General features: G+C 45.3%; 1 protein-coding gene across 13 annotated transcripts in view; it reads left to right on the forward strand.

Annotated features, from left to right (window-relative positions):
- The window catches only part of FBRSL1 (fibrosin like 1), a 370,905-nt gene that overhangs the window by 268,237 nt on the left and 75,539 nt on the right, over nt 1-27,129 (forward strand). For all 13 annotated transcript variants that reach the window (XM_018076290.2, XM_018076280.2, XM_018076286.2 and 10 more), the window contains one exon: nt 7,094-7,147. In XM_018076290.2, coding sequence (XP_017931779.1) covers nt 7,094-7,147 — 54 coding nt within the window. The remainder of the gene's footprint in view (nt 1-7,093; nt 7,148-27,129) is intronic.

Consider the following 27,129-nt stretch of genomic DNA (forward strand, 5'->3'; position numbering starts at 1 on the left):
ATCGCGACTTGGCTGTGCCGGGTGTTGCTGGCAGGCTGGCGCTGTAGCCGGCTGCCGGATGGGGCCGGTGTTGGTCTGGGATTTCTGGCTGTTGAAAACGGTAACAAAACTCAAAAATCCGTGCCCGGCGGTTTAACCCCTTCGGTGCCGACACAGCGCCTCTCACTCCACAAGGAATGGCGAGTCGGAAAATGGTCATCGTGAATTTTTTTTATTTATTTTTTTTTTCCCGTGTGTCTTTTGGCCTGAGAAAGCCCCCGCCGCTCCCGAGCCGGGCAGGTTGTGCGGGCCAGGCGGGATCGCGGGGTGCGGGGCTGCCGGGGGCAGCTCCCCTCCCGCGGCTGCTGCGGGGCCCCTCTGCTCAGCCTGAAAGAAAAATTTAATCCAATTAAGAAATTAAACCTTGTGTGTTTAAAGCGACAAATTTGAAAAGGGGAGGGAGGAGGCCAAATAAGATTTCCAGGTCACTGGTTAACTAAAGATGGTTTGGAAAAAGAGCTCGGGAATAAGGCGAGGGCAGAGGGAAGGAAAGAAGGACCTTTTTAAATGGCAGAGGCTTGTGCGTCTCTCTGGAATTTAAACTGGTTTTTAGGCTTGTAAAATCTTCTTGAAGTTGTGCATTCATCTCAGGAGGCTGCTTGCCAGCTAATCTTCTCAAGGCATGTCCTGATTTTTTGTAACATTACAGTATCTGAGGTCCTTTTAACCTAATTTTGTAACAAAGATAATTTCTTGTTATGTAAGTTACTGTTCTGAATGATTGCTTTGGGTCTTGGAGAGCGTCCTTAACTGGTCTCCCCTGTGCTGCAGAAACTGGAATTATTTACTTCGTTATCAATGCTTGAAAGCAAGCCTCGCTCAACTGGAAAAGGCTGCCAAGGTATTACAGGAAAATAGAGTCTTCCCATTCTTCTTTCTAGAGAGTTAAATCTCTGGTCATCCCTGATCAGAATTTACTTCAGAGGTTTATGTTTATGTATAAATCCGATTTTCCCCACATACAGACTTACAAGGGCGAGCTGCTTGAATTATACACACAGCATTAACTTCCCACAAGTGGCAGACTCCTAATGCTCTCTTCAAGAATTTTCTTCTTTGCTCACAGCAGTTCCCTTAAACTGCCATGTGCTAAAGCCAAAAGGCACTAGCTCGGGCTGCCTGATTTTCTTTTCCAGAGGAGATTAATTGTATAAGACAAGGCAGGCAGTATTTTATTTAGCTGAATACTGAGTTTTCACTAGTACACAGTGATTTTTTATTTATTTATTTATTTTTGTTTTTGAAGGTGGGCTATTCTGAGTGAAACCTTAAGCCTTGTTTATCAGAGAGGGGCAGTCTGTTCTCATAAACAAACGAAGGAGCAAAATATATCCTGGTGTTATTCTATCAGGACATGCAGTCATCTGTTGGACCTTGTGGCCTGGGCTGGCTAAATCAAATACCAGTGACACACGTAGCTCTGGTATTTTACAGTTAAAAAAGGGACTGCGGTATGATTCGAATTCCAGTGATAAACTACAGATATTTAGCAGTAGTTGATATTTATTTTGCCCTGTTTTTGCAAGGATGTGCAATTCGAAGTGTTAACTTTCAGTAAGGGGTACAAATATTAGTGTTTGCTGTTGTTGCTTTTTAAACTAAAACCTGGTATGATGTTGAGTGGTGATGTGTTGACAGAAGGGGCAGTGAAAAGGGTGCATTCTTCAGCTGCCCAGTCTGTGCTGTATGGTACTTTTGGAAAGCACAAATGTCATTTTCTGCCTTAAATATTTTTTTTCTTTTTTTTTCTTTTTTTTTTTTTTTTTTATTTCCTTGACTCCCAGCATCCTTGTGTTGAATGGCCCATGATATCTAGGGATTGTGGTGTCTGGATGTGGCAGAATATGGAATATGAAGCAGTCTTTAGCCATTACAGAAGATTCAGTCAAGTAAAATTATTTGTTAATGGTTAATTTTAATGGCTTTATTAGTTTGCAAGATCTGAAGTCAGGCAGGTATAAGAATATGTTGCTCCTTGCTTAATAGCATGTTTGAGCAAAGATTGGCATCCTGCATCAGAAATGGAAATTCTAGGGTCTCTTGTAGTCTTTTATCCTTCTGAATAAAGATGGAATTTCTAAACTAGGTAAAGAAACATATGGTTTTACCAGAAATTATTTCCTAGACTGATCAATTACTAGGAGATGTAATGAGAAATATGCTCCTTAGGGGGAGGAAGGAGGGATTGCCATTACATAATATCCCTTGGGAGAATTTCTGTATCGCATAATGAGGTTGATGATGGAGCATTTGGGGAAAATGCCTATGGATAGGAATTTGTTCTTCAGATTTCCATAAGGAAAACATATTACTGGAAAACAGGCTTGTTAGAAGTAGCACTGATATGTTAGTAGGTGGGTGCTTTGCCTCTATACACATTTCTTTTGTTCTCATAACTACTATGCAAGAGATCAGGTAACTATAGTAGGATTGAAACGTCCACAAAATGAGAGATGCCAGTGAATAATTTCCTCATTTACTTAACTCCAAGGGTAAACCATTAAGAGCTTATGTTCTCGTCTAGGCTTTGTTAAATTATTTCTGTTTATTTGTTGAAAATAGGTCCTGAGGAGAAGAAAATCTCTAGCCTCAATGATGTAAACACGAATTGTCTTATCTTCGTGCTGGTGCGAATGGAATATATAGAAATGTATATAGGTGATGTGTGGATTCAGTGAAACTTAGTAGCTGATTATGTGTTTTCAGAGTCCTTGTGATATCCTAAGGATCACTTAGGAGCTGCCTTTCGGATGGAGAAGCAGGCGCTTGTTAAAAATTACTGAAATACAGCCTTAGTTTTTTAGTAGCAGTTGCCTAGAAGAGGAAAATCATTCATTTCCGCACAGCTGCCCTTCAGCACTGTCGATGCTCGCAGTCCGGGAGGCTCCGGGAGCCGGGCGGCCACAGCGCCTGGCCCAGAGGTGTTAAAACCAACAGAGGGGAAGGCGAACAACCTTAACACCTCTGTCACTGCTGGGGAATTCGCCGAATTTGAGCTGCTCGTTTAAAAACCCGAGCGCCGGTGCTTTCAGCGGCCTTTGGGGCGGCTCAGTCCGGCTCCTGTCCCTGGAGCTGCAAACGCGTTCCAGCCCGGCGGGTGCCTCCCGTGCGCGGTCCCAGCTGCGCGGAGCGGCAGTGACCCTGACGGGCGGCCCGCGCTGCGCTCGGAGCGCGCCTGGCGCGGCCCCGCGCCGCGGAGCGGGAGCGCTTCGCCGCTGCTCTGTGCGCGCTGCACCGCGTGCCGCGGGCGCCGCACTGCGCTCCGGCACGGCCCACCCCGCTCCTCCGTCCTGGGTCCTTCGCTCGGATGCCTCGCTCACACTGTCCCGCTTCACCCGGGGCGGGCTCCGCTGGGACATCCCGGCCACTGGGAACGCGAGCGGTGGCCGGTTAACTCTGACCCCTGTCAGAGTTCGTGTCAGGGCTTGGCTGTCCAGCGAGGGGGGACGTGGCGTTGGATTTGGGCACTGAGAGTTTGCATAAAGGAACTGGTCGCGTTTCTGCACCGTCTAGAAAAGGTTGCCATCAAGGAAATGGAAAATAAATGTGACTGATGCTGGTGGCAGGACTTGATTGCGGGTTGTGATCTTCCTTGCTGCCCTGTCCCCTTACCTGCCAGGGTTTCAGGGTGACCCCCTGCATTAACCATCTCAAGGCATGGGTTAGCACAACAGCATCATTCAAGGTAGCCAATGTAATTTGAAACACCACCTGTGATTGCTTGTTCTTGTAAACTTCAACTAGGATGGTGCTGTTGACATGGACATAGAAAAATAGGTTCTCCAGATCATCCATTTGTACCTTATATGGCTGCGTGGAAAGGGTTAAAGATAAATAAAATGGGGATTCTTTAATACTGTAAAAATAAACCTTACTTTCTGGTGAATAGTAGGAGGAGAATTAGAGTTTACACAAAACCAGCATTTCAAGGTGCCTGTTTGTGTTGTTACCAAAGATATTTCTAGCTTGCTTACAAAATGAAGTTTTTTAAAAAAATACTTTTATTTTTGAAAGTACTCAGTCTAGCTCGTGATCTCGTGGAAAAAATGTTGCAGTGAAATTGCTGTGGAAGGTAGCTACAAGATTTCTGAGTGGAAGCAGGCTGGATACATTTTTTGCGACGGGTCATGATGGGTATAAATCTTGGAGGTTTTTTTCCTGGAAGAATCAACAATAAAAAGCATTTAGGCTGTTAAGATACCTGCAAGAACATCCTCACTCCAGAGCTGTAGGTTATAAAGTTATAGCACAGTCTGCCTTCAAAATGGTTGGAAATCTGTCATAAATATCTCTTTCCCACATCCCCTCTATCTCCCTGGATGATTGGCTCTCTAGCAAAGCCTTCCGTAGAGGGTGTACTGTAATCCTTTTACGTTACTCCTTCAGTGCAGATTACGCAGCAAGAAATAATTAGGAGATTAATTTTCACCTGTCACTGCCAATAATAGATAACCTTGATACAGTGACAGGGCGAGGAATTTGGGGAGCGGAAAAGCGTTTAACCCTGTAGTGATTGCTGCGGGGCCCAGGCAGAAAATGGTTGCCAGAACATGACCTCCCTGCTCGCCGGGAGGGAAAGGCAGAGCCGTGTCAGTCCTGCAGCCTCCCCGTCTCCCGCGGCCGCGCTGCCTTTATCCAGGAACGTGCTCCGGAAAACTCGCTCTGTGCCGCAATGGTGCCACACGCGCCTCGTGCTAATCAGCCCGGAGCAGCCGTCGGAGACCTTTGTAGCTTAGCCTTTTAATTCAAATGCAGTTCTGTTGCTTTTCATGATTTCAATTCCCAATCTGACTGGTGTTCCTGGGCTGCTGGGGAAGGGAGCAAGCTAATGAAGATGGCTTCATTAGGCTGAGCGCGGTTTAGCCCTTGCTTCTCTCCAGCAAATGCAGCTGAAAAAACATCCCAGAAGTAACTGGGCTTTTGGTCTTCAGAGAAAGCAGAGCTGAGGTGTTTCTGCTCCCTTTCAAAAGTAATTACTAGCTCTCATCAGGTGAGCTTAAAAACGCAGCCTGAGCTCTGAGACACTGAAGGTAAATGGGAAGGAAAAAATAGCCACCCTTTACCTCTCCCCAGCTTCCTTTTTTTTTTCTTTTGTGCTTAAGTTTAAATCTACAATCTGTTGAAAATGTAATGGGAAACCAGCCTACAGAAAATGCCATTATTCATATCATCGTGAGCTCATTTATTTTATCTGCAATAGTAATGATAAGACAGGCTGCTTGGCAATGCTGATAAGCCGAGAAATATCTTAGAGCTATTTGTAAAAGTTAAAGCAGATCTTGGTACTGCGAGATAGGGAAACTGATGAGCCTTTGGGCAATCTGCAGAGCTGAAAGCTAATAAAGATTTTAATAGGAAGGCCTCATTAGGATTAGGGAGATCTATTATCTGTGATTTACACAACACAAACACTGGGGCAACTTCAATTTTTGCTTCTTTGTTCATTAAATACTATTGCTAAATGTGAGGCCTTTTAACTTGGATCTGGATCTCTTAGTCTTCAAGAAGCCATCACCAGCTCATGGTTGAGCAAAGATGAAAGGGCAGCTGATGTGGGAATGTGTTTGCCACACGTGAGCAATGCCAGAAAGCCCTCATAGTCAGGGACCAGTGGCTTGTTGGAGGGACAGAAATGCATTTGTTTGCAGGTGCCTGGGTGGGAAGGTTCTCCTGGACGTCTGTTTTTCCTGTTGTGAACAATATTTATAAACTTCGGGCTCTGAACAGCATCTTTACAAAGAAATTAACACATTGCTGCTGTTCTGATTCTCTCGATGGTGAGGCTGAAATGCTGTTACAGGATGCCTTGGCCACCCAGTTCAGCCTAGATGAGTGGCTTCTTTATTAGCTGTGATCACCACATGGATAAAACTGTGTCCAGTGCCATTGGAGTTGGTATGGTAGGAGTACATGCCACGGGTGACCTGATCAAATGGTTTGGTAGTTAAACAACAGGGCTGATTTTAGCACCATGTGCATTCTTAGATGTGTGATGTACAAAATGTCACTTTACAAAATGTCACTTTTTGAGGTTGTGCACACACCTGTCTGGTGGGCTCAGTTGCTCTACTCCTTATAGGTAGAAAGGTGTGTAAGGTACATGTGAGCTGCTGAAAGGATATTTGTTTATCCAGGGTTTACAGATGTATTTAACATCTTTTTCTCAAGGACCATCCTGACAGTTTTTGTGGTTGAACTGAATTGTAAAGCCAGGAGCAGAAGCCATGCTGGAACATTCTTTGGTTTGCTTTTGAGGCCCAAGCCACACTGTAACCCGATTATGCAAACCTGCAGGTTAAACCATTTTTACGCTCAGGCAGGGAGATATAATTAAACCTCTAGTGCAGATGAAGGGTTTTGTTAGGTGATGCCCATGCTGGATGTGAGAGGCCACTTGCATGACCACACCCGTGTTTGGGAGCTGTCTGGTTTGTTCCTGGTGTGGAGCACTCAGAGTACAGGAGCCTCAGCTTCTGCCCATTTTTGTGGCACAGACCGGCTGCTCTCCTGCTGCTGGGTCAGATAACCCCAACAGTAACTACAGTAACATTGCTTCCATGGAAAAGTAATGTTTGGAAAGTATGTTCTTGTCTTTTCGGTTGTCTTTAATACCATGTAGCAACCAAAAAGCAAACGGGACCACAGAACCCGGAGAAGTCTGTTCGGTAGTTTGCGTTCCGCTGGTTCAAACCAGCGCCTTCATAGAGCCTACAGAGAACAGTGCAACTGTGCATTTAACTTCCATGTGCTTAAGGAACTTGCTCAGGGCAGCTGTGGCTCTTCTCCCCTTCCCTGTGCCCTCAGCAGTGTGGAGACAGATGGGCAGGGCTGGGAGCAAAGCACTGGCCCAGACTAGAAGAATTTTCTCACCGTGGGTTGTGTCAGTCTGTTGTAGCCTGTTTGTGACCAGTCACAGGTTCTGTCAGCGAACCAGCCTGGCCTCCAAAAGCACTAGCACTGTTTGCACGTAACGTGTTGCTCCAGCACGGCTGCCATTTGAGAAGTTTCTGATATTTATGTTTGATATGAATGAAACTTTTTGTTTTGTCTGTAGACCGCAACGGAACTGGAGCTGACTCGTATCAGGAGTGCCTTGATAACAAGCAAGGTATGAGATCAAGTCTCTCCAACATGGGCACTTGGGACTGATTTAGCTTGATTTCTTGCAGCTCAATTGGTTGCTGTCTGTCTCTCTCACTCTGTCTCCCCTTTTTATTTTTCCCTCCCCCCCCACTGTCTCCAAGCCAATTCACTGTTAACAGTTCCATGTCAGCTAACCTGTTAGCTCAGGGTCTCATTGCACATTTGTCATAAGGCTTCTTGTTTCTAGCACCCCAAACCCTCAGTTATTAAGGGAGGAAGTGGGAAGATTGTAAAACGAAAGTAGCATGTGCATTTGCTTGCACCTGTCTTCTTCCTCGAGGTTTAGTTGCACAGCCAAGCAGAAAAACATTAAAGTTAAGGGAAGGCACGTGCTAGGCTGGGTTACCTTAATACCAGACATCCTGTGGTAATTTGTGTGCTGATGTGCTGCCTCAGATTTGTCCAGCCTGCTCTCTTCTCCCATGGTAAAGTTGGTAAGAGCTGAAAAAGTCTCTTGTGACTCATAAGAGAGTGATGATGGTGAAGGAAGAACCTGTTATCCATTTAATGTAAACCTGGAGAGAAGAGTCACGTCAGTAAAAACGAAAATTGTAAAAAGTGTCTCAGAAACAGGACCCCAAAGCAAAATCATTTATTCTGTGTTTAGAAAAAGGGTTTGGTGTATTGTGTTCTCTTCAGATGTCCTCTCTGAGAACTGCACTCAGAAGTGCCACTCCATCGGCGTAGCCGTGTAGTGAGTGTTGAACCTTCTGGTAATCAGGGAGAATAAGCACCCTTCAGCCCAGAATATCATTCATTATAAACCACAACAAAGAGATAAGAGGAAATGCTTATCCTAACCAGGTTATAGGCATCAGTTACAGGTCACCTGTTACCCTGCTGTTGACCCAGATCTGTGACAGTAGCTGGAACGATCCTTTCCTGAAATTCTGACCGTTCTTGCGTAGTTTTCTAAAGTAGGAGCAAGGAACACAAAAAACCTGTCCCAGTTTTGGTGCTTGGTTGGAGTTAATTTTCCACTGGTGTCTTCGCTTGCAGTATCCATCAATCAGTGTTACATGTGCTTCAAGTCAAAGCTGCCATGAAGTGCATCTCCCCTTGCTGTTGTTGGGCTCGGGGTGGGGTTATTTGGGGGGGGTTGGGGTTTTCTGCTTGTTTTGTTTCCCTCCTCCAAAGTACGTTGTTTCTTTGGTGGCCTTTATGCTCATCTTTTTTTCACTATTTTTCTCTACTGATTGTAGTAAATACCTAATAATTGCTAAGCTTTCATTTCAGAAGTTACAACTGGAAGACTAATGTCGAAGAACTGTAATCAATAATGGCTTATTTTTTTTATTAGATTAAGTTTAAAAGTCTTGTAGACCAGTGTAATTCAGGATGCTCCTTTGATAGATAATTTGCTCTTAGGGAGAACAGTTTTTTCCAGTAACATTTTTCTTGTTGGCTGAGGGAGGTTGATCCACTTGTCATTTTGTAGAAAGCAATCGAGTTTCAGATTAAAAAAAAAAAAACACAGCATTCTCATTTTTGGAAACTAATTGCAGTCCCTTTGGTGTGCCAGTTACCTTGATTTATCTGATGGGTGGTATTCAATGGCATTTTATCCATTGCTTTCATTTGTGTGTCCATACTTTAGATTTTTCTTGTAGTGTGGTTTTTGGTAGGTTTCCTTGGCTTTGTTGTTAGCACGTGAACAAGCTGTATCATTATAAGCACTTTCAATCCAGTATGAATTGGATCTGGTTTGGGTGATCTACCATATCCGTGCTACACCATCATGTTTAAAGCAACAACCTTGAAGAATGCAGAGGTTTAAAGGTAAAAGTGTCCAATAGTATACAACAGTAACTTGTAGTCAGGCTCTTACTGGCACATTACATTCTGTGAGCAGGTGGTAGGGCTGAATCTACCATTTGCAACAATTTGCAGAATATAAAATACATAACTGACAGTGGACCCATAATTCTGCTTGTTTCTGTTATGTTCAAAACAAACCACCACCAAAGGCTGGAAGTAGCAGTGGCTTTTTAAAAGTATTAAATCTTCAAGCTATGTGAAGTGCAATTTCCATGGCTTCTCTTTATAGCAGCATGCTTGTCTCCTGGAAATTATGCTATAATGAGGTTTGGTTTATATATTTTACCCCTCTCCTCATTAAAGTGCTATCTCTCAGAAGAAGCGCTTTGTGTTTTGAAATACTGCGCGGTTAAAATGAAGGCAGGTTTATAAGGATTTAATGTACTTGGGAGCCAAGGTTTTGCAGCTTTATGGCAAAGATGTTTTAACAAAGGGCTTTATGGTAAGGGTGTGCTGTATTTTAGTCAGGCAGTTGCTCAAGGGAAAATTTTCAGTGTGAGCACGTCACAGTAGCAGGGAGAAATTCAGAGGGAAACAGGCCCCCAAGATCCAGTCGCCAGCTTGGCTGATACTGAGTCTTAATTCTGTGTGGTTTCAGAACCTGATTTTTTTTTTTTTTTTTTTTTGCCTCTTCACTCATGGAAGACGAAGCCTTGCACCAGGTTGTGCAGCATCACGAGCAGACCATTTAGGTCTCCCATTTTTGTGCTCAAAGGCAGGGTGCAGGGGAGCGTGTTGGGGACAGCCACAGGTGGGATTATCACACCCTCTCAGAATGGACCTTGGTTGCTTTTTCAGCCTTTTAACTCCAATATTCATTATTGAAATCATACCCTAAGAGCAAGACTTTCTGAGTGTTTGTGGTTTGGAAGTAAAGAGGGCAGAAATTGGGAACAGTTGCCCATCCACCACAGCAGAGGATGTGTCCTGGATCTGCCTGTTCCTCTGGGATACACTTAATACCCCATGGTTTCCTGAGAGCCAGGAGGTTCTGCCATGGAAAACAGGTATAAAATTACTGCCAGGCACAGTTGTCTCTGGAGCTTCTCAGTAGGAACTCACTGTTATTATAAATAAAACAATGCTGGTTTAAAGGTTTAGGCAATGAAAAGCACTTAGCTGGGGCCCTGGTGGCAGCCAGGAGACGTAACCTCTCATCCTTGGAACAGTGAGTAGAGAAATGGTCCTGCACACTGATTCCAAGTATTAAGTGTTATCATTTGTAGTGCCTTCTCTTATCCATAGAAAAATGTGTTTTACTTTGTTTCAGCAGCCTTTTCTGCATCTCCATGACCTCGCGTGGGCTGATAATGGCTATTTTACCCTACTGGGCTCCAGCTTTCCAAGCAGAGCTCCAGATTCCTGCTGGAGGAGCCAAATACCTTTCACTTCTCCAGTTTTCTCGCAGAGTATCGTGGTCCAGTGTTACTTCCCCACAGATGGATTAGTTGATATTTTTCCAAGATGAACTTGGGTTTATCTTTCTGATGGCACTATTGACTCTTTTTATTTCTCTTCTGAAACTTTGCACCACTTCCTGATTTCAGTATTGCTGATTGATTTTGTAGCTCACCCCAAGAGGGAGGACAAGTGCAATTTGCAGCTGCTTTTGGGAACAAGGATGAAGGGTGGGAAGCCTTGGCTGTGATGGAAATGTGGCTGCAGTCGAGGCAATGGCATCTCTGTCCTGAGGTGATGGAGGAACACCCTGGGTGGTGCAGTCCCAGTGTGTGTCATCTCCTATTAGTCTTGATGCAACCAATGACCTTGTTTGTGTGAGCACATTAAGCACAACATTAATATCTAATTTGACTACTTTGGATTCAGACAGGCTGTAATCAATCACCTGGGCTCTTCTGACAGCGAGTGTGGCTGGATGGGGTGAGGAGAAAGAATAAAAAGCCTGCTTGGGCCAAAACTAGGGAACTGGAAAACTGCTGGTGAGCCATGTAGCTGATGTAACTGTAGCAGTGGGTGGAAATGGGTTCTTCACTGGAAAGAAAAGCTGCAGAAGTGAGAAATGTGTGGTCTTCGTAGAGGTCTGTTCAGCCTTCTTCCTGCCTGTTAAACACTGGCACGGGAAACGAGACCACCACGATACAGAGGCATCTTTTAGAAGATGTTATTGGGAGAAATTCTAACCTATTCCAGTTTTTGGATCCCTTTTGAGCCCCAGCAGGATTAGTTTCAGGATGGCAAAGATGAATTATGAGGCAGATAAATAAAAATGGCACACTGGCATGGCTGGATTGAAAAGTGCGGTCAGAACAGTTCTGTCACTGAAGATGTTATTTCCATTAAATGTTTTGAGATTTAATATTGGTTTCAGTGAAATTACCCTTGAAAACAGATTTCCTCCAAACCTTTATTTTTATATATTTGTTTTGGAACTATTTTGGGAGTCAGAAAAATGAAACTTCAGCTTCAAACAGTTTTTATGTTTTGAAATTGGCTTTTTTCACTGTATGAACAATTTTTAAAATATTATTATTATTTGTATTTCAGTCATGCCTGTGCACTCTAGTTATGGGCTAAACGTCATTTTGCCAACCACAACGCAGACTGGGGGGGATCAGTTTCTGCCTGAAAACGCTTTGGGTTTGTGTTTCTGATGGGCTGTGTTGATTGCCAGTGCAAAAAAACCAACAACGTTCTCATTTTACAATATGTTGGCTGCCTTTTTGTTTAAAGAATTATAAATAAATCAGCAGATTTTCCACAAAAACACATATGCTTTCTTCCTGATGAGCACGATGACGCACCAAGAATCCTTGCAAGAGGCCTTGAATCTCCTTCAAGTAGAGGATAGCGCTGAGGTTGAAATTGAAATTTCAGATAACTCTCTTCATTAAAAAAGATGCTGGTGGGGCCTTGTTAGCAGAAGAATTGCCATTTTCTGACTAATTTTTTTTTTTTTTTGCCAGCATGGGAACAAAGAAAGAAAGGAGCAGGCAGAATAAAAGCCTGTGTGAGTGTATGTACAGAGGCTGCAGCTCTCTAGACTGGTAATGGTATCTGGAAAGGGTCCAGGCTGTTGTAAATATGAACTTTTGTCAATATTCCCCAAGCTTCTTTGGACTCTAGGGTGGGCTTTATTAGCTGAAGGTCACACCATTGTGCTGTCTCCCTCTCCTGAGACCTCTGATACCTTCCTGAAAGGACAGCCCATTATCCCTGGGCTTAGAAGCCAGCTTTCTCTTCAGTGGCACTGAAGCTGATAAGCTTAAGAGGCGAATTTCGTCCCCCCACTGCTGCTTTCAGGAAACAAACAGTGTTTATGGTCCCTGATTAATTCCAGTTGAACAAAAAAATAAAATAGGAGGCATGTGTGCGTGCACACGTGCACACAGACACGGAGGTGACTTGTTTTCGAGGCCGGCCTCGTTGCGTAAGGTCAGCTCACGGCGCCGGCCACGGCCGGCAGTGTCTGTGCTGGTGCTTTGTTTCGCCTGGGTGGTGTGTCCAGAGATGGATTTAGTAACACAAGAGGATCCTGGGCTGCAGTCGGTGCAAGGAGAAAGGGGTGGAAAGGGGGGACAGGGTAGCAGCAGCCTGAGCATCAGGGTTGGGATTGATTTGTGGCAATTAAGCGTTAAGGTCTGCGAGAGCAGGACCACCCGCTGGGAGAGGGGCTTTCCATCACCTGCGGAAGATGAATGGCCCAAGGAGAGGGAAGGGCAGGGATTTTGTACTCAGCTACCTGAAAAGAATCCTAAAACCACCGAATCTGGCTTCAGGATCTTGCAGCCCTGTTTATCACAGCTAAATCCCTTTGCTGGGAATTGTATGCAACAGAGTTGGAAGATAAAAATGCTGCTACTGCTTTGTTTTCTCCATTGTTGTCTTTGGCTTGAAATTTGTCAGGAGGAGTTTTGCTGACTTTCTTGTTAGTCCTCTTTCAGTGGGAATGTGTTCCATTCACAGGTCCCAGTTTCTTGGGGTTATTTTTTCCCCCCTCCGCCGAGATTCAGAGTATGGAGTTAAAAAAAAAGAATAACACATTGTCCCTCTCTACACTCCTGCAGCTCTGTAAAGCACCCAGGTGGCATGTCCCAGTGACTGGGGCACCCAGGGGAGGAGACCCGTGCTGTGTGCCCCTCTCCAGCATGCCCTTGGTGGGCAAAACACCTCATCTGCCTGTGCATCTTGAGTTCTTAAGTGGAAAATCAGAGTACTGGCAGTGGACACAGTCCTGTTTGGAAGAGCATGTAGGTGCAGCCCAAGTTAGGTCTTCTGGTCACAGCCCCAGTTAGGTTGCAGATCAGCTAATTAATGTATGTTGCATCAAATCTTTGTTTCACTTCCCACGTGGGCTGCATTTAAACCACTTGGTACTGAGGTTACAACTGCCTTCATTTCCTTTGCCAGAACAGAGATAGAACAATATTAAATATAATTTTACAAAACTATGTTCACTTTTTTACCAGTGAGGACCATATTTAAGATGGATTTTGGTCCTATGGCTCCAGCTCTAATGTAAACAGGGTCTAATAGGAAAGACTGTAAAATAATAGGACTATCTTTGGAGAAAAAGAAATTTCCATAACACATTTCAAACTGGAATACATCTGAAGGTTTGTCTGGCCAAACACAACTAGCATTCCTGATTTAAAATGTCTCTAGTAGCACAAAATGGGAGTGGTGGGTCTCTAGTAGTCTTTTTTCACAGATAAACTACACAGGCCTTTGTGCATTGGGGGCACCTAATTTTGGTTTGTGGGTTGGGTTTGTCATTTTTCACACTGAATACAGTTAAGTTTTAGATGAGAACCTCCTTAAATATCCCACAGACTCCTTTTTAAGGGGAAAGTAGATTTGAGGGAGAAAATTACTTTGAAATCCTAGGGAAAGGTTCTGAAGCTGCAGATACGGTTCTTTCTCCAGATGGGTTAACATGGTGGAAAGATTCTTATCAGTCCAGTTGTGCACCACAGGCTGCAGTAGCTTGAGCCCCAAGTTTGGTGATAAGTGAAGTGTTAACATGTGCTTGGCAGGGCGAGCTCTTAATTTCCCTTAAAATGGAGGGGGCAGAAATGATCTCATTGGACAAGATGTCTTTGGGCTACTGCCCACTGTTAGGTATGTCCTAGACAGGATTTATTGACTTGGTGTGGGCAGATTATTTCCATTTCCCTCCCTGAATCTGGCCTGCAGTAGCTGTTAGTAAAAGAGCTTTCCACCTCCTGTATCGCAGGAAGCGTTTTAGCTCTTGTTGAAATATGAATCTCCCTTCCTTTATTAAAATTAAGAACCACTTTCTCACATGGCAAAGTGATAATAAAGACTGAAATTGGATCTATAACTTCATGAAAAGAAAGAGAATTTTTTTTAAGACAAATCATGCATGGTAATACCTTCATTGTTCTCTCGCTGTGTTCTTTGTATTGCCTAACTCCCTGCGAACAAAGAACCCATAACCGGGATTGTAAAAATAATCCAGGCATTTAAGTCAAAACTCAAAAGGCCCTTGGGAATCTCATGCGAAGGTGTGCCCTTGAAACGGTGGTTTATGAATTGTCTGAACAGGTTTGAACATCCTGGCCCTGAGGAAATCTCTGGGAATTTTGCCGCTGACTTCAGCGGGGTCAGGACTCCGCGCTCGGCGCTTTGTGCCCGCTGTGGGCATTGAGCAGAGCCGTCTTTCAGCCTTTCAGAAACTCTGACTCCCTCCTCTCGAGCAGGCGGGAGATTTTCTACTTGGTTGCACTTGTGAATTCTAGTTAAGGGAATTGCTTTTGGTCCCTCCATCTTTGTCACTTACTTAAACAAACATGCAAACTGGAAACATGCTCGAGCTCGCGCAGCGAGTGCCTCCTCGAGATCTCCTGTTACTGATCTAGAACTTAAACTGGTTGGGAGAGTGGCTTTAAGGGGAGGTTCAGTTGTGCTTAAATGAAACCAATTGGGCAGAGAGATGGAAAGTTTTATTCCTCATTGCCATTCAGATGTCTGGACCCAGCTAGTTGAAGTGTGAAGGTTCGGTCTCTGAGCTTGAACACAGATCAGTAGGGAGGTTGTAAATTGAAGCAATGAGTGTTTCTTCATCAGTCTCTTGGGGTTTGAAAGTACAGGTGTATCCAGGGTCACATTCACTGAGAAAGGAAGATGCTTAAATGAACAGTGAGGGAATGAGTCTGAAACTTAAATGCAGACCCAACTAACCAGGGCCTTTCAAAACCCACTAGCACTGTTGGGGAGGACACTGGGCTACATGACCCCTGTCTGCAGTGGCTCTGGTTGGATGTCTCATCCTTGCCCAGGGTATTTGAGAAAACCACTGGTTTGTCTGGCTCTGATTATTGTGAACATGGACATTATCTTCCTTTGTCATGTCACAGTCCAGGGAGAGGAGGGAGGGAGTTACTAGAGTTGTAGTGAATTCCCCTGTCCTCAGTCTTCCACATTCATGGTGCAGTGGTCACTGACATCATCTATTGTTAAAGAACTGCTGTTGAGGGAGCAAGCTCTGTATATAATGAAAAAACAAAAACCAAAGAAACCATAATCCCAAAAAACATGATCCAGGGCTCCAAGAAAATTGGCACACTTCAGTTACCACCTCGTAGTTCTCCATCAAGAGAAAAAGTTAAGGAAAAATTACTAGAAAAAAACCTTCTAAGCTTTCAGCATCAATATCCCACAGACTCTTGTTGATCCAAAGTAACGCCATGAAGCTCAACAAACTGATTTCTAGCAAACTTGTTTTTAGTTAATGCTAGTAGAGATTAGATTTAAAATGTGGGCTGTGTGTCATTCGTGTAACTATCAGTAGTTGGAAGGGGGAGTTGGAAAGCTACATCCAGGGTACAGCATGAAAGCTTATTTAGGCTTCTCTGCTGCTCAGGGGATCGCAGAAATGCTGCAGTGGCTGAAAGATTGGCTGTAACTTTTCCATGTTTAGCTGCAATGGAATGTGCAAAACCTTAAAAATTTCTTGAAAGTACCTGGAGAGGCCCAGCCATTCTATCAGCAGGAGTATGTGTTGAAAGCTGCTCAAGAGAGGGACATATCTTAGAATAGTTTGCAAAAAGTAACAGTCACAGCCCAGTAGAGACAATTAAAGAACATTAGAAGTAAATGGTTACTTTTCCCTAAGTTTTTCTTGCCCAAAAAAGAAGCCTAGTTGTTCCTCACTGTAGCTGTGTCTTGAAGGCTTTCCTTAATGAGCCGCCTCCTGTCCAGTATGGAAAGAAAAACAAAAGAGTTCAGAGACTTTCCTTTGTCTCCATGAGATTTTAATCTGTTTCATTCATTCCTAATCATCTTGAAGGATTATAAAAGCAAAACCTGTTAAATCGTGGTTCTTACTTCTTTCTCTCCCAAACACCATCGTTTGTTCTTTTATGGTGTTGCATTTCTTTATCCCTGAATCAGCTGCCTTTTTATTTTTTTCCCTGTCACAAAAGTCGGGCAGGGAGGGGGTGAGGGGAGCTGCTGCCTTTGATTCGCTCGGCACACAAGTGTTCCTTGGCCTTTCATACCCAGGAGTGGATGCGGCTCTTCAACAAATTGGACCTACTTGTTTGCTGGCCTAGGCCATCTTGTTATCCAGCCAGCTGTGTTTTGATCTTGGAGGGCCATTTGAAGATTAAATTGAGACATCTTTTGTTACTATTAAGTGCAGTAATTAAATCAGCTCAGTGTTATTTAAGTGTGGAAAATGTCGCTTTGCTGGCCCATGGGTGTCTGAAGTTGCCATTAGACAGCTGTGTTGCTTCCAGTGCTAATGATGAAGAGGTAGGAGAAAAGAGCCAAGTGCTCTCTAAATAATTTTCAACTCTGTCTGGGTTCTGCTGGATCCCCTCCCCACCTCTTTGTGTGACGTTTCTCCCCCATCTCTCCTCAATTCATGAAGAAAGAGGTTTTTGAGAGGGAACTTGAGCTTTTTCGTGTGGAGGGCTGGCAGAGAGTCCCCAGTCCTGAGCAGAGGAGTGGCATGATGTGGATGAAATGTTCTCTGGATAGGCAGCTGCTGCTGCCCCGTCTCTGAGTTTGCAAGTTGTTGGCTCTGTGAACAACAAAGGAGGCTGACCTAGCAGGATGGATGCAATAAATGAGCAAAGTTGACTGCTTACCCCCCTTCCTCTGTGGGGGGGAGTCTGCCAGTCAAGTCAAGCACAGGCAAGTGCATTTGTTCCCATGAGGGTCATTGTAATACAATTTGCTGGGGAAGACTGGCCTGGCTGTGAAGTGGTGGCACCTGGGAGAGGTGAACTCTGGCTGAGGCCAGGGCTGGTATCGTTCAGAGGTCACCTGGGGCTCACTGGGGTGAGCCAGTTGCCCTTCCTTGTCCCCCTTTGCCTGCTGCTTGCTGAGCAGAGTGCTTTGAGAGAAGTGGCTGGAAGTGATGATTGGCAGCAGGGAGCAGGGCAGACAGACCCGGGAAGAGGAAGCGAGATCCTCAGTGGGAGAGGAAGTTCTTGGGAGGTCGCGTTGGTTTTAATGCTGGGTTAAGTTGTGCAGCAGTATTGGTTCATCGCTACTGGCAGCACTGATCACTTGAGCGTTGCCTTACCCTTCCCGCTGTGCCCTTTAGAACCCTGTCTTACCTCCCATTTGCAGCTGAACATAACTGCTTGCTGCTCCTGCGGCTCCCACAGTGACATTGGGCAGCTCTCAGTGCTGGGCAGGGGAGCAGCAGGCAGGGTGACCCACACCCGTCCCGGTTCCGTGCTGTGCTCCCTCCCCAGCACCGCGCTCCAGCCTTCCTTCGGAGCTCCCTGTTAGCCCGTCCTCCCGGATGCTCCCGGCTCTCAGCTCCCATCCCCAGTAATTGCCCGGCAACATCTATTTGCATTGCTTTGTACGCTGCTGCCTTTTATGGAGGGGGAAGTGTATTTGCACTTCGCGAGTGTTTTCGAGCTGTGGCAAGGGCAGAAGTATGGCAGATGGGTGGGGATGAGAGAATCAGGAGCATGATGAATCTGTTTTTCTTACCTTGTTTAAAATTGCCTGTTAAAATTCAGCAGCTGCACCTCCGATCAGCCTAATGGTGTCTGCCATGTTGCGAATACACAGTCATTAGTTGGTCCAATTCATGCATGCTGAGGTAGGAGGGTGATGTGAATGCAAAGGAGCTGGAGAGAATGGGAGCTGGGGGGGCAGAGGAAGGAGGGGGAGAAGCTTGGTAATACAGTGACAATGAAACATACGGTAGTCACACTGGAAAACTTTCTCCTTCATTAGCAGGGATCTGTTGAGTTTCTGCTCACATTAGGGTAATTAACACAAGTACAGATTGTTGAACATCTGTGCAGTTTAACTATATGGCCGGTTCCCAGGCTTTAAACAGGGCTGTGAGGAGCCAAATGCAAAGCAGTATGAAAAGCCCACACACTATTCATTTTACTGAAATTAGCATTTCTGGATGAAAGCTGATGTTGCACGTCGGCTATAAATTTTCTCTGGTCTGTTGCCAGGTTGGCTAATGATCTGAGGTTAGTGTTTGTTAAAAAAATTTTAAAATTTGTTACTTTTAATATTCTGGAGGGGAAGTTTCTCTCTCGCTCTTCTTTTCCTAAAAGGCAAAACAAAAAGCAAGCAAAACAAAGCATATGGGTATATTATATCTAATGTGCTTCTAATCTTTTTTCCAGTGCAAGCCCAGGAAGGAATTGCTGGTTCAGCCTCCATCAGGGGCTGTTGGCTTGGTGGAACCACCAAGGCTTTTTAGTATTTCTGACCGAACTGGGGTTTTAATTTTCTAGCCTTGTAAATGCCTGGGAGGCTCTGCCGAGGGTGTGCTGTGTAAATAGAATGCAGAGTTCTGTCTGCAGGATGGTGACTACACAGATATTGCTCCTCCACACATCACCATCCCTGAACTCTGGCTGTGTGCACGGGGCTGCCACTACAGAGGTGGAGCTGTATTTATGGAGAGCCTGCTGTGCTGGTTGTCCCAGAGGAGTGCTGTGTTGCTGTAGCATCTTGAAGCTTCCTCCTTGCTCCTTTTCACCTTTCCAGCTGAGAGCACCTGGGCCAGGAGGCTTCACAGACTCTTGAGTGTCACCTCAGCAGCAAGTTCTCCACAGAGGGCCCCCCAGGCCACCATTGCCTCTTACACCTTGGTCCCTCAGAGCCAGTGCTCGCTGGCCAGGGTTTGTTCATTCTTTTTCCCTTTGTGGAAAGGCACAGGCCAATTTTTCTTTAAGTGGATGAGTTGTGAAGCCTCCTTTACGTGGGTTCCCTGACACTCATCAGTCATGGTCGTGTTTCTGATAGTGGATTTTAAACATCTTTTCACTTTGCACCTAGATGTTTTCACATGTGACCATCCACAATTTTCTCTTCTTGATATGATTCCTCTTGTGACTTTTTTCTAACCATCCTTTGGTGTGGTGCAGTTGTGGATTGACTTGGATGTTCTGGCTGTACTTACACTTAAGCCTTGCAGCAATATTTTTTTCACAAGTGAAATTTTGGTGGGATTTTTCCCCAAATGTTTTCCACAAGTGGAATGAAGTGTTCAAGGCTGGGCTGGATGGGGCTTTGAACAACCTGGTCTAGTGGGAGCTGTCCCTGCCCATGGAACTAGATAAGCTTTAAAGTCCCTTCCAACCCAAACCATTCTGTGATTCTATGAGTTGCTGTGAGGCAGATAGCCCTGATAGCTGGGACAACAATTAGTGCACCATGTGTGTCAGGAAATTTTGTTTTAATGGAGAAGACTTTCATGTGTGAAGATAAAAAGCCTACCAATGTGCATGAAAAGAATAATCCTCATTAGCACAATTTTGTCCCTGCTGTTTTCACTAAGTAAAAAAATTTTGTTCGTGGTGGAGGTTTTTTAATGTAATCCCTGTGGGCTGATGTGAACAGAGCTGACCTTTGAAACCCTATTTAAATTTTAAAAGGGTTGTATATTTTTTTTGTTTAATTGGGAAAGGAAGAGGCTTGGTGTCTTGGAGGAAATACAATTCTTGCCAAGAGTGAGTGATTTGATTCTTTAGTTCACCCTCAGCTCCTGCTCTGTAATGGCCCAGAATTTAGCTTGGCGTCATTTGAAGTTGTTGGTGAAATTGTTGCTGTTGCACTCACCAGCTCCTCAACAGTCTGCTGACAAACATCAGACCTGTCAGAGCTTCATATTCTTTGGGATCAAAAGACCTTCTGGGACCAAAATGCAGTCTCCAGATTCAGTCCTGCAGACGCCTGGGCCTCAGGAGCACCATCCCCATCCCTTTCAGACAGCCCTGTGGATGCACTCTGGTTTGGCATGGACAGACCTCCTTCTGGGGTGAAGGTGTCTCCACGAGACAGACTTGCTGAATTGTATGAAACTGTGCAAGTTCAGTTAAACATGTGGTTTATTTTTGAAGCACTAATTTAATTAATCTAGTCCAAAAGGAAATTTGGGCTGGCCTACTTACTCTTGTAACAGTTTTGCAGATAATTATTTGTGTGTGTGTGTGCGCCCACGAGCTTAGTTAGGAAAAGAAATGTTTCTCTCCATTAGACTTGTACCCTCTCCATAAAGGATGTCAGAAGGTGGCATGTTGTTTGGTAACAACAAGGGACACATTTAGCTCAGAGAGCATCTGTTGCAAGAAGATGATAGAGGGCATTGGCCCTTTCAAAGCAGGGTATGCAGTGAATTGAGCATTGAGATCTCCTCTGGGATGGTCTTGCCAAAAGGGTCCTGACTCCTTGGTTAAAAAGTACTTGTGTTCAGACTTATCCAGGTTAACATCTGTGCTCCCTAGATTTCTCTGCTTGAATTTTATTTGATCTCATTCAAGGAACACACAGCCCTATGCAAGAGAGTCATGCTCAGGAAAAAAACCCACAACAGTATTCCTGGTAAAAAAATCAGACAAACCTGGATTATTTTCTCTACTAGGCAAACCAAAGTCACCTCCTGGGGTATGTGGAACTGACCATGAAATGAAAGGGCTGCTAAATCTGCAGATACACTGCCAAAACTTTCCTTTATTAATGCCCTGCTCTGCCTCAGCCTGCTTCTTAAGAATATTTCACACAGACTGGACTTAAAATGCTTATTCTGTTCCCGAGGAGCAGAAAATGGCAATGCATCCTGAGAAGTGGTTTCAGGATTTTGGAAGATAGAGAAACTGTGGCTGGTGAAAGGAGCTGTCAGCCTTCAGTGATGTGGTTGTACAGAGAATGTACTTGCAATGATTTTTCTGGCAGAGTTTTCCAGTGTGTACACTGTGTATCTCTCCCTGGCTGGGAGGCTGTAGGGCATGCACTGAGAAACTTGGGGATGTCAGTTTGAAGGATGCCCAAAGTTTCCTTGGAGTTTTCACTTCATCCATCACTTGGCCAACTGCAAAGCAGCAAGTTCTCTCATTCTCCTGCTTTGAGCAGGTAGATGTATTTAAATAAATACCTAAAATAAGGTTGGAGAACTTGAGACTGTTGTTTGGGTGGGCTGCATATCCTCAGCCACCTCTCAGACCTTTATCAAACCCCAAACTGAGTGTGTCTTGCTAACTCTGCAGTTGTGTGGTTGGAATTATCTCCATTGTGTCGATGGGAACACTGAGGCAGATTGGAAATTACTTGCCCTAGGCCTTCTAATGCTGACAATAGACCACACAGTCCCTCAGCCTCTTTCTGTGCCAAAACCATTCTCTTGTGTCTGCATATGGAAAAAACAGAGTAGATGGAGCGGAGAGTGGTATTTGTTGTGATAACAATGTGTGTTGGGTCCCAGAAGGCCATCGGACAGTGATGGATACATCGCTGGGAAATTAAAATCACCGAGAGAGGCACAGAAGGAAAGGCTGGGGTGGTGGTTGCCAGGCATGTAGGTGGACAGGGGAGCAGGCAGGGAGGTGCAGCGTTAGTGGGTCCAGCAGCCCTGCGCCAGCAGCCCATTTGCATTCCCCTGTCAGGGAGCTGGAAGCTGCCATGGAGCAGTTTATACTCCAGCCTGTGCTGGCCTTGAATTATGCATGACCAATTTATCATGCCCCCAGCTGAAAAACTAATTGTGTCCCTGGGATATATTTACTAGAAATTGTAGTTTGCTGTGCTGGGGTCCCCGGAGTGTCCAGCAGAGCAAACGACTGGGAAGTTGGAGTGTGTTCAGAACAGGACTCCTGGCTCCACTGGAGCCCCTGTGCTGTTGATAGATTTTTCACTTCGATTGCCTTTCCAAGGGTTTTCCCCCTCCTTCCTATTTTTCTTACACTGCATTACACTTAATCGGGCTGCAGGAGTCCTTCCAGTAGTCTCCAGTATTAAAAATCACACAATGTGCCTGAAAAAAGGCAGTTTATTTAGGAAATGCCAACCAGGTTGGGGGGAAAGGGGCTTGTTTTTTCTCTGTGTGGTTTTTCTTTCTTTTTTTTTATAAGCACAGTGTGGCTTCATGTAATGTCTCCAATTACCGTGAACGTCACCTCCCTCTCCAGGTCTAGAGTGATGAGGTTCCCTAATTACTGTCATTTGAGCAAGAGGTTGAAGAGGAGAGGATTTCTTTTCCTCATACAGGGCTTGTGGGGTGGGCTGAAGCTTGCAGATGGTGTTACCATCACGTCTGTGTAAGGAACATGGCATGCTCCAAACAGAGTTTCTCAGTGATGAAATGAAAACTGTCAAACCTGTATCTAGCTGTAAACCCTCTCATAAGATAGAGCTAAGCCATAAAGATCATCAGTGGGGGCGAGGTTTGAAAGGGAAGGAGGTAATTCACTGATAAATTAATCACCAAGTTCAGTCTGTCCTCCCCCACTTGTCACGGAAGGAGGATGTCAAGGAGTTAATCACAATAAAGGAGTCAACATTAACAGGACTCAGAGGCAGAGGAGCCCTCTGGAATCTCTTGTTCCCTTTCTGTTCCCCTCCATGTCTGATCTCATCCAGCTCCTCCTGATGCCGTTTGCAGTGAGGAGCCACATCTCCAGGGTCACCAGGAGCCGTGCCAGCTCTGTCTGCATGGCTTCACTGCTGGCAGCACAGGCAGGGAAATGGGAAGGCCTGCTCTTCTGGGAGCCTGGGAGACCACAGGCCAGGGCTTAGGAGAAAGGGATTGCTCCTCCTCCACCATGGGCAGGAGCCTTTCTCGTGGCCGTGCCAAAACGGGCTGTGTGCTCCATGGTCAGGCTGTGCTCCCCCACTGCACTGATGGGATTCAGTGCATGTCCTCCTGGGAGCTGAGCTGTAGGGAGGGAATTGGGCTGGAGGAAAGGTGCTGGCAGAGGTGCTTTCTTAAATAAATTTAAGATCTAGGAAGCAGCTTGTGCAAACACTTGTTTTCAAGCAAGCGTGTTGCATGGGAAGTTGAAAGAAGTGAAAGTGGTTTTATGTACTTTCTAAATGTCACAGATTTGGATCAGCTTTTAAACATTGAAAAGCTCCCTACAGCTTGCCTCTTTGTAGTTCCCCAAATTTATATTCATCATCCATTCCCCAGAAAGAGCTGGTGAAAAGATTTTGTTTAGGTGACTACACATCTTGCTGCAGAAAAAGTAGAGCAGATCTGCTGTGTGATGAAACCATGCTCCTCTTTGCTGAAATATGTGATACAACCAGCATAAAAGTGGATCTGAAGCTTCTGAAATCATTTCAGAGGGAAGGCATAAACAGGTTTTTCCCTGAATGCAGCCAACCAGAGCAAAACCAAGACTAGGGAGTTCAAGGTTGGCATGGACTGCCAAATCAGGACTACCCTTTATCCCCTCAAACCCTGGTGAATGGGAAATAGTGCGTCTGGAGAGAATGTCCTTGCAGATCCAACACAGTGAGGTTGCTTTGCTCCTGTGACGCTGTTGAATCTGCTGATTTCCAGGGACGGAGTGGGCTGCTCATGGAGCTCAGGGGTTCAACGGGTCCGTGCAGAGACAAAGGAAATTCTTAAGCTGAGCTGTACAGCATATGTTACAGTCCATTTTTCTGGAGGATGTTGTAGCACTTAAGGAATTACTGTGCTTTTTGAACAGCGGGGAGAACACAAGACAGACAGACTGGAAGATAGGATGGAGACCACTTTAATGTAGCAGCATTGGAAAGAGCAGGGTAGGAGACAATGCGAATGGCAGCATCTTTTGTTATTTTTTTTTAGCTGCAGCAACTGAGTGTCTGGATGCTTTTGCCCTTTCATCATTCAGAACAAAACACATTAGCGAGTCCAGGTTATGCTCCTTTTGCTGGTGGTTCTTATTAGCTTGTTAATGATCTTGCTAAGGCTTTAAGTGCCTACAAATGTGAGTTCAGGGATAACTCGAGTTCAGGGCAGCCGTCCTTGGCAGGGTGTCCTGATTTCTCCTATGAAAATCTTCCATGTTTTGTTCTCTTCCAGCCCCTGTTAACTTGTCATTATAAACTGAGGAAAAAAACCACTGGCACTGTGTTGCCTTATGGATATTGCTCTTCCCTGAACCTGCCTTCAGTGCTCTTTCCAAGGGAGCTTGTCTGTCTGGCAGTTGACAGCTTCTGGATGGCTCTGGTGGTTTTTCTTCCTCTGTTTTATTATTCGAGCACTTTTGGCTTTGCTGCTTTTTGTCAGTGCGTTCCTGTGCTGTGCTCAAGTTGCCTGAGCTGTTTGGTTTTCTCCCGTTTGCTTTGCTGCTGCTGTGGGGACGAGAAGCTGCAGCTCTGCAGGGTAAGGTCGGGTGTAGAGTAACCCACAAACAAGCCACAGTGGCAGTCCAGAAGATGCAGAAAGGTGGTGAAACTGGGGTAAAATAGAAGTCAGTGACTGTTTTATAAGAGGCTACATGACTGACCCTTCCTTCACTCTCTTAGGTTTTTCTCACCCAAAGCTCCTGTCCTCCATCCATTTCTTCCTCTTTTCCTCCTGTAGCTGGGGTCCACTACAGCGTCAGTTTTCCTTTGCTCCTGTGCCTCAGGTTATGTAAATAGAGAAAAACAAGTTTCGATCAGCAAAGAGAGATGGGGTTTACGTGTGATTTTAAGAAGGGGATTTTTTTTTTATTCATGCTGAAGTGTTGAGGGGAATTACGCTAACACCAGCTACAGCTTAAACACCGTACTTGCCACAGCAGTTTCAGAGTGGTGTGAAGGTAGTCAGCTAAAACACTGTTCTGGCTGGGGAGTTTCTGAGGGGCCTGGATTGAGCCCTGTGTCCTGAGCACAAGGTATTTTCGAGTGTCAACATGTCTCTCCCATCAGGAATGAGAACTAACAGAAATAGATGGGGGAAAGAGGGCAACGCATTTTTCTAATAGTAAAACCACGGAGGCATCTCCAGAGACGTGTGCCCATACAGCACCACATCCACATCCCTGGCTTAGGGAGCTGTGGAGGAATTCTGAGGGGGGGCTGGGGAGGGGGGGGAGAAGGAGAATAAACCTTTGCCGCTCTAAGAAATCCTGAAAATGTCCATCAGAAACGCAGCGAGGATTCGGAGGCTTGCTGGAAGCGTTCCAGTATCGGAGTCTTTGTCTCCATCCATCACAGGCACTGCAATCTTTGTGCCCCCAGCTTCAAACAAGGGCTTCACGCTGTCCTTGCAATCTGCCTTTATGCAGCGGAGTGTGGAGGCTTCTAATTACGAGGCCGAGCGGCGCGGCGGGTGGGGAGCCGTGCTGCGCCCCACAGCCGCTACCTGATTATCCGTTGCTGAGGTCGTTAGAAGGGTTACTCCTGAGTTTAAGCCCGCTCCGCAAGACCCCTAATTATATGCTGCTCTGCAAGTTGCATTAAAAAGAAATTGTTGAAAAGACAAAGGACAGAATAACATTTCCTCCCTCGTCTTCCCCTCTCCCCCCCCCGCAGCACACACAGACACACTCCCCCACCTCTCCCCGCTGGGCCCAGAGCTACTTCTCACGCTTGAGTTGGTGCAAGCTCTGATAAAGCCATTGAAAGATGCAGCGGGGAGACAGAGCGCTCCCAGGGACAGAGGGAAGCAGAAGAGGAAGCCGAAGTAAAATGACCCCCTCCCAGGTAGATACAGCCAGGCGCTGCTTGCTGAAGGAGTTGTCCCACAGAGCAGAATTAGAGAAGAGATTAACCGTCCTTTATTGTTTTGTTTCACTTCCTAGGGAGCAGTGTAATGTGGTTTCTTCCATCGTGAAAAACCTGCTTCATCTGGAGCTCCGGGAAGCCTGAATCACTATAGATAAGACATTCAAAGTGCAGTATCCCTTGCACATGCTGCCAGTTCTCATTTTAATCTCCCCAGACATCAAAAAAATTAAAATGTAAAATTCTAAACTATGCAGCTGAGTGACGTGAAGGCTGCATTCGCTGCAGTGCAGTTTCCAAATCTGGGACATGCACACATGTGTCCATCCCTGTCAGAGATAACGGGGTTTATGTGTGCTTTCCACAACACATGAAGTGTACCACTAGCAGAGATAGGGAATTGAATGGATTCTTCATTACCACACGTCTGGACTACTAATGAAACTGAACCCAGGTTGATAACAGGAGCACTAAATGTTTCCAGCACTTCTTGGTGCGATGGCAACATTTTCAATTTGCAGTGGAGATTATTACAGGGGTATCTGCAGCACCAAGGGCAGCGGTTTTTTCAAGACTGCTATTTCAAGGGTGGATGTTTTTATTACTCTTTGCATTCCAGTAGTACCTGAAAGCCTGAGTGACAGACCAGGGTTTCACCACACTGGATGCTGCACAAACATGGAGGGGAAAAAAGGATTCTGTGCTGCAGGTAGGGGTTTTTTGAGATGTGGCTATGGAGTTTTTTTATTGCTTTTGTAGCTGTAGAGAAACTCGTATTTGAACAGAAATTTCAAAGTCAAAATGTCAAGGTTTGAGTCACTTCTGTGCTGAAGTACCTTGCCAACTCTGTCATGTTATGCTCTGCTGTAATCTGGGAGCTTTAAACCTTGCTCAGTCTCTTGAACATCTCGGTTGCAGTGCTCTGTTGTATGCTTCTTATTTCTTACTAGTTTGCCTTCATTGTATTCTGATGTGTAGCACTGGATTTGCTGCCCACCCAAGGCACTGGCAGCACGGAAACTCCTGCTCCTCCTGTCTAATGTGATTTTCATGTTTTTCCCCTCCCGTGTTTTCATGTATTCAGTTTGTGTAGTGAGGAGGGTACCTGCAGCAATCTTTGGGGCTCTGCTTAGCGTGGCTGAAGAGAGCAGTGATGCAGCCACACTGGCAGCACAACACATTATTCCTGTGCATTTGTTGTCATTCCCTCCAAAGCACTGGCTTGGGCACTGG

Source organism: Manacus vitellinus, unplaced genomic scaffold, assembly GCF_001715985.3.
Source record: "Manacus vitellinus isolate BGI_N305 unplaced genomic scaffold, ASM171598v3 scaffold_31_pilon, whole genome shotgun sequence".
Lineage (NCBI taxonomy): Eukaryota > Metazoa > Chordata > Aves > Passeriformes > Pipridae > Manacus > Manacus vitellinus.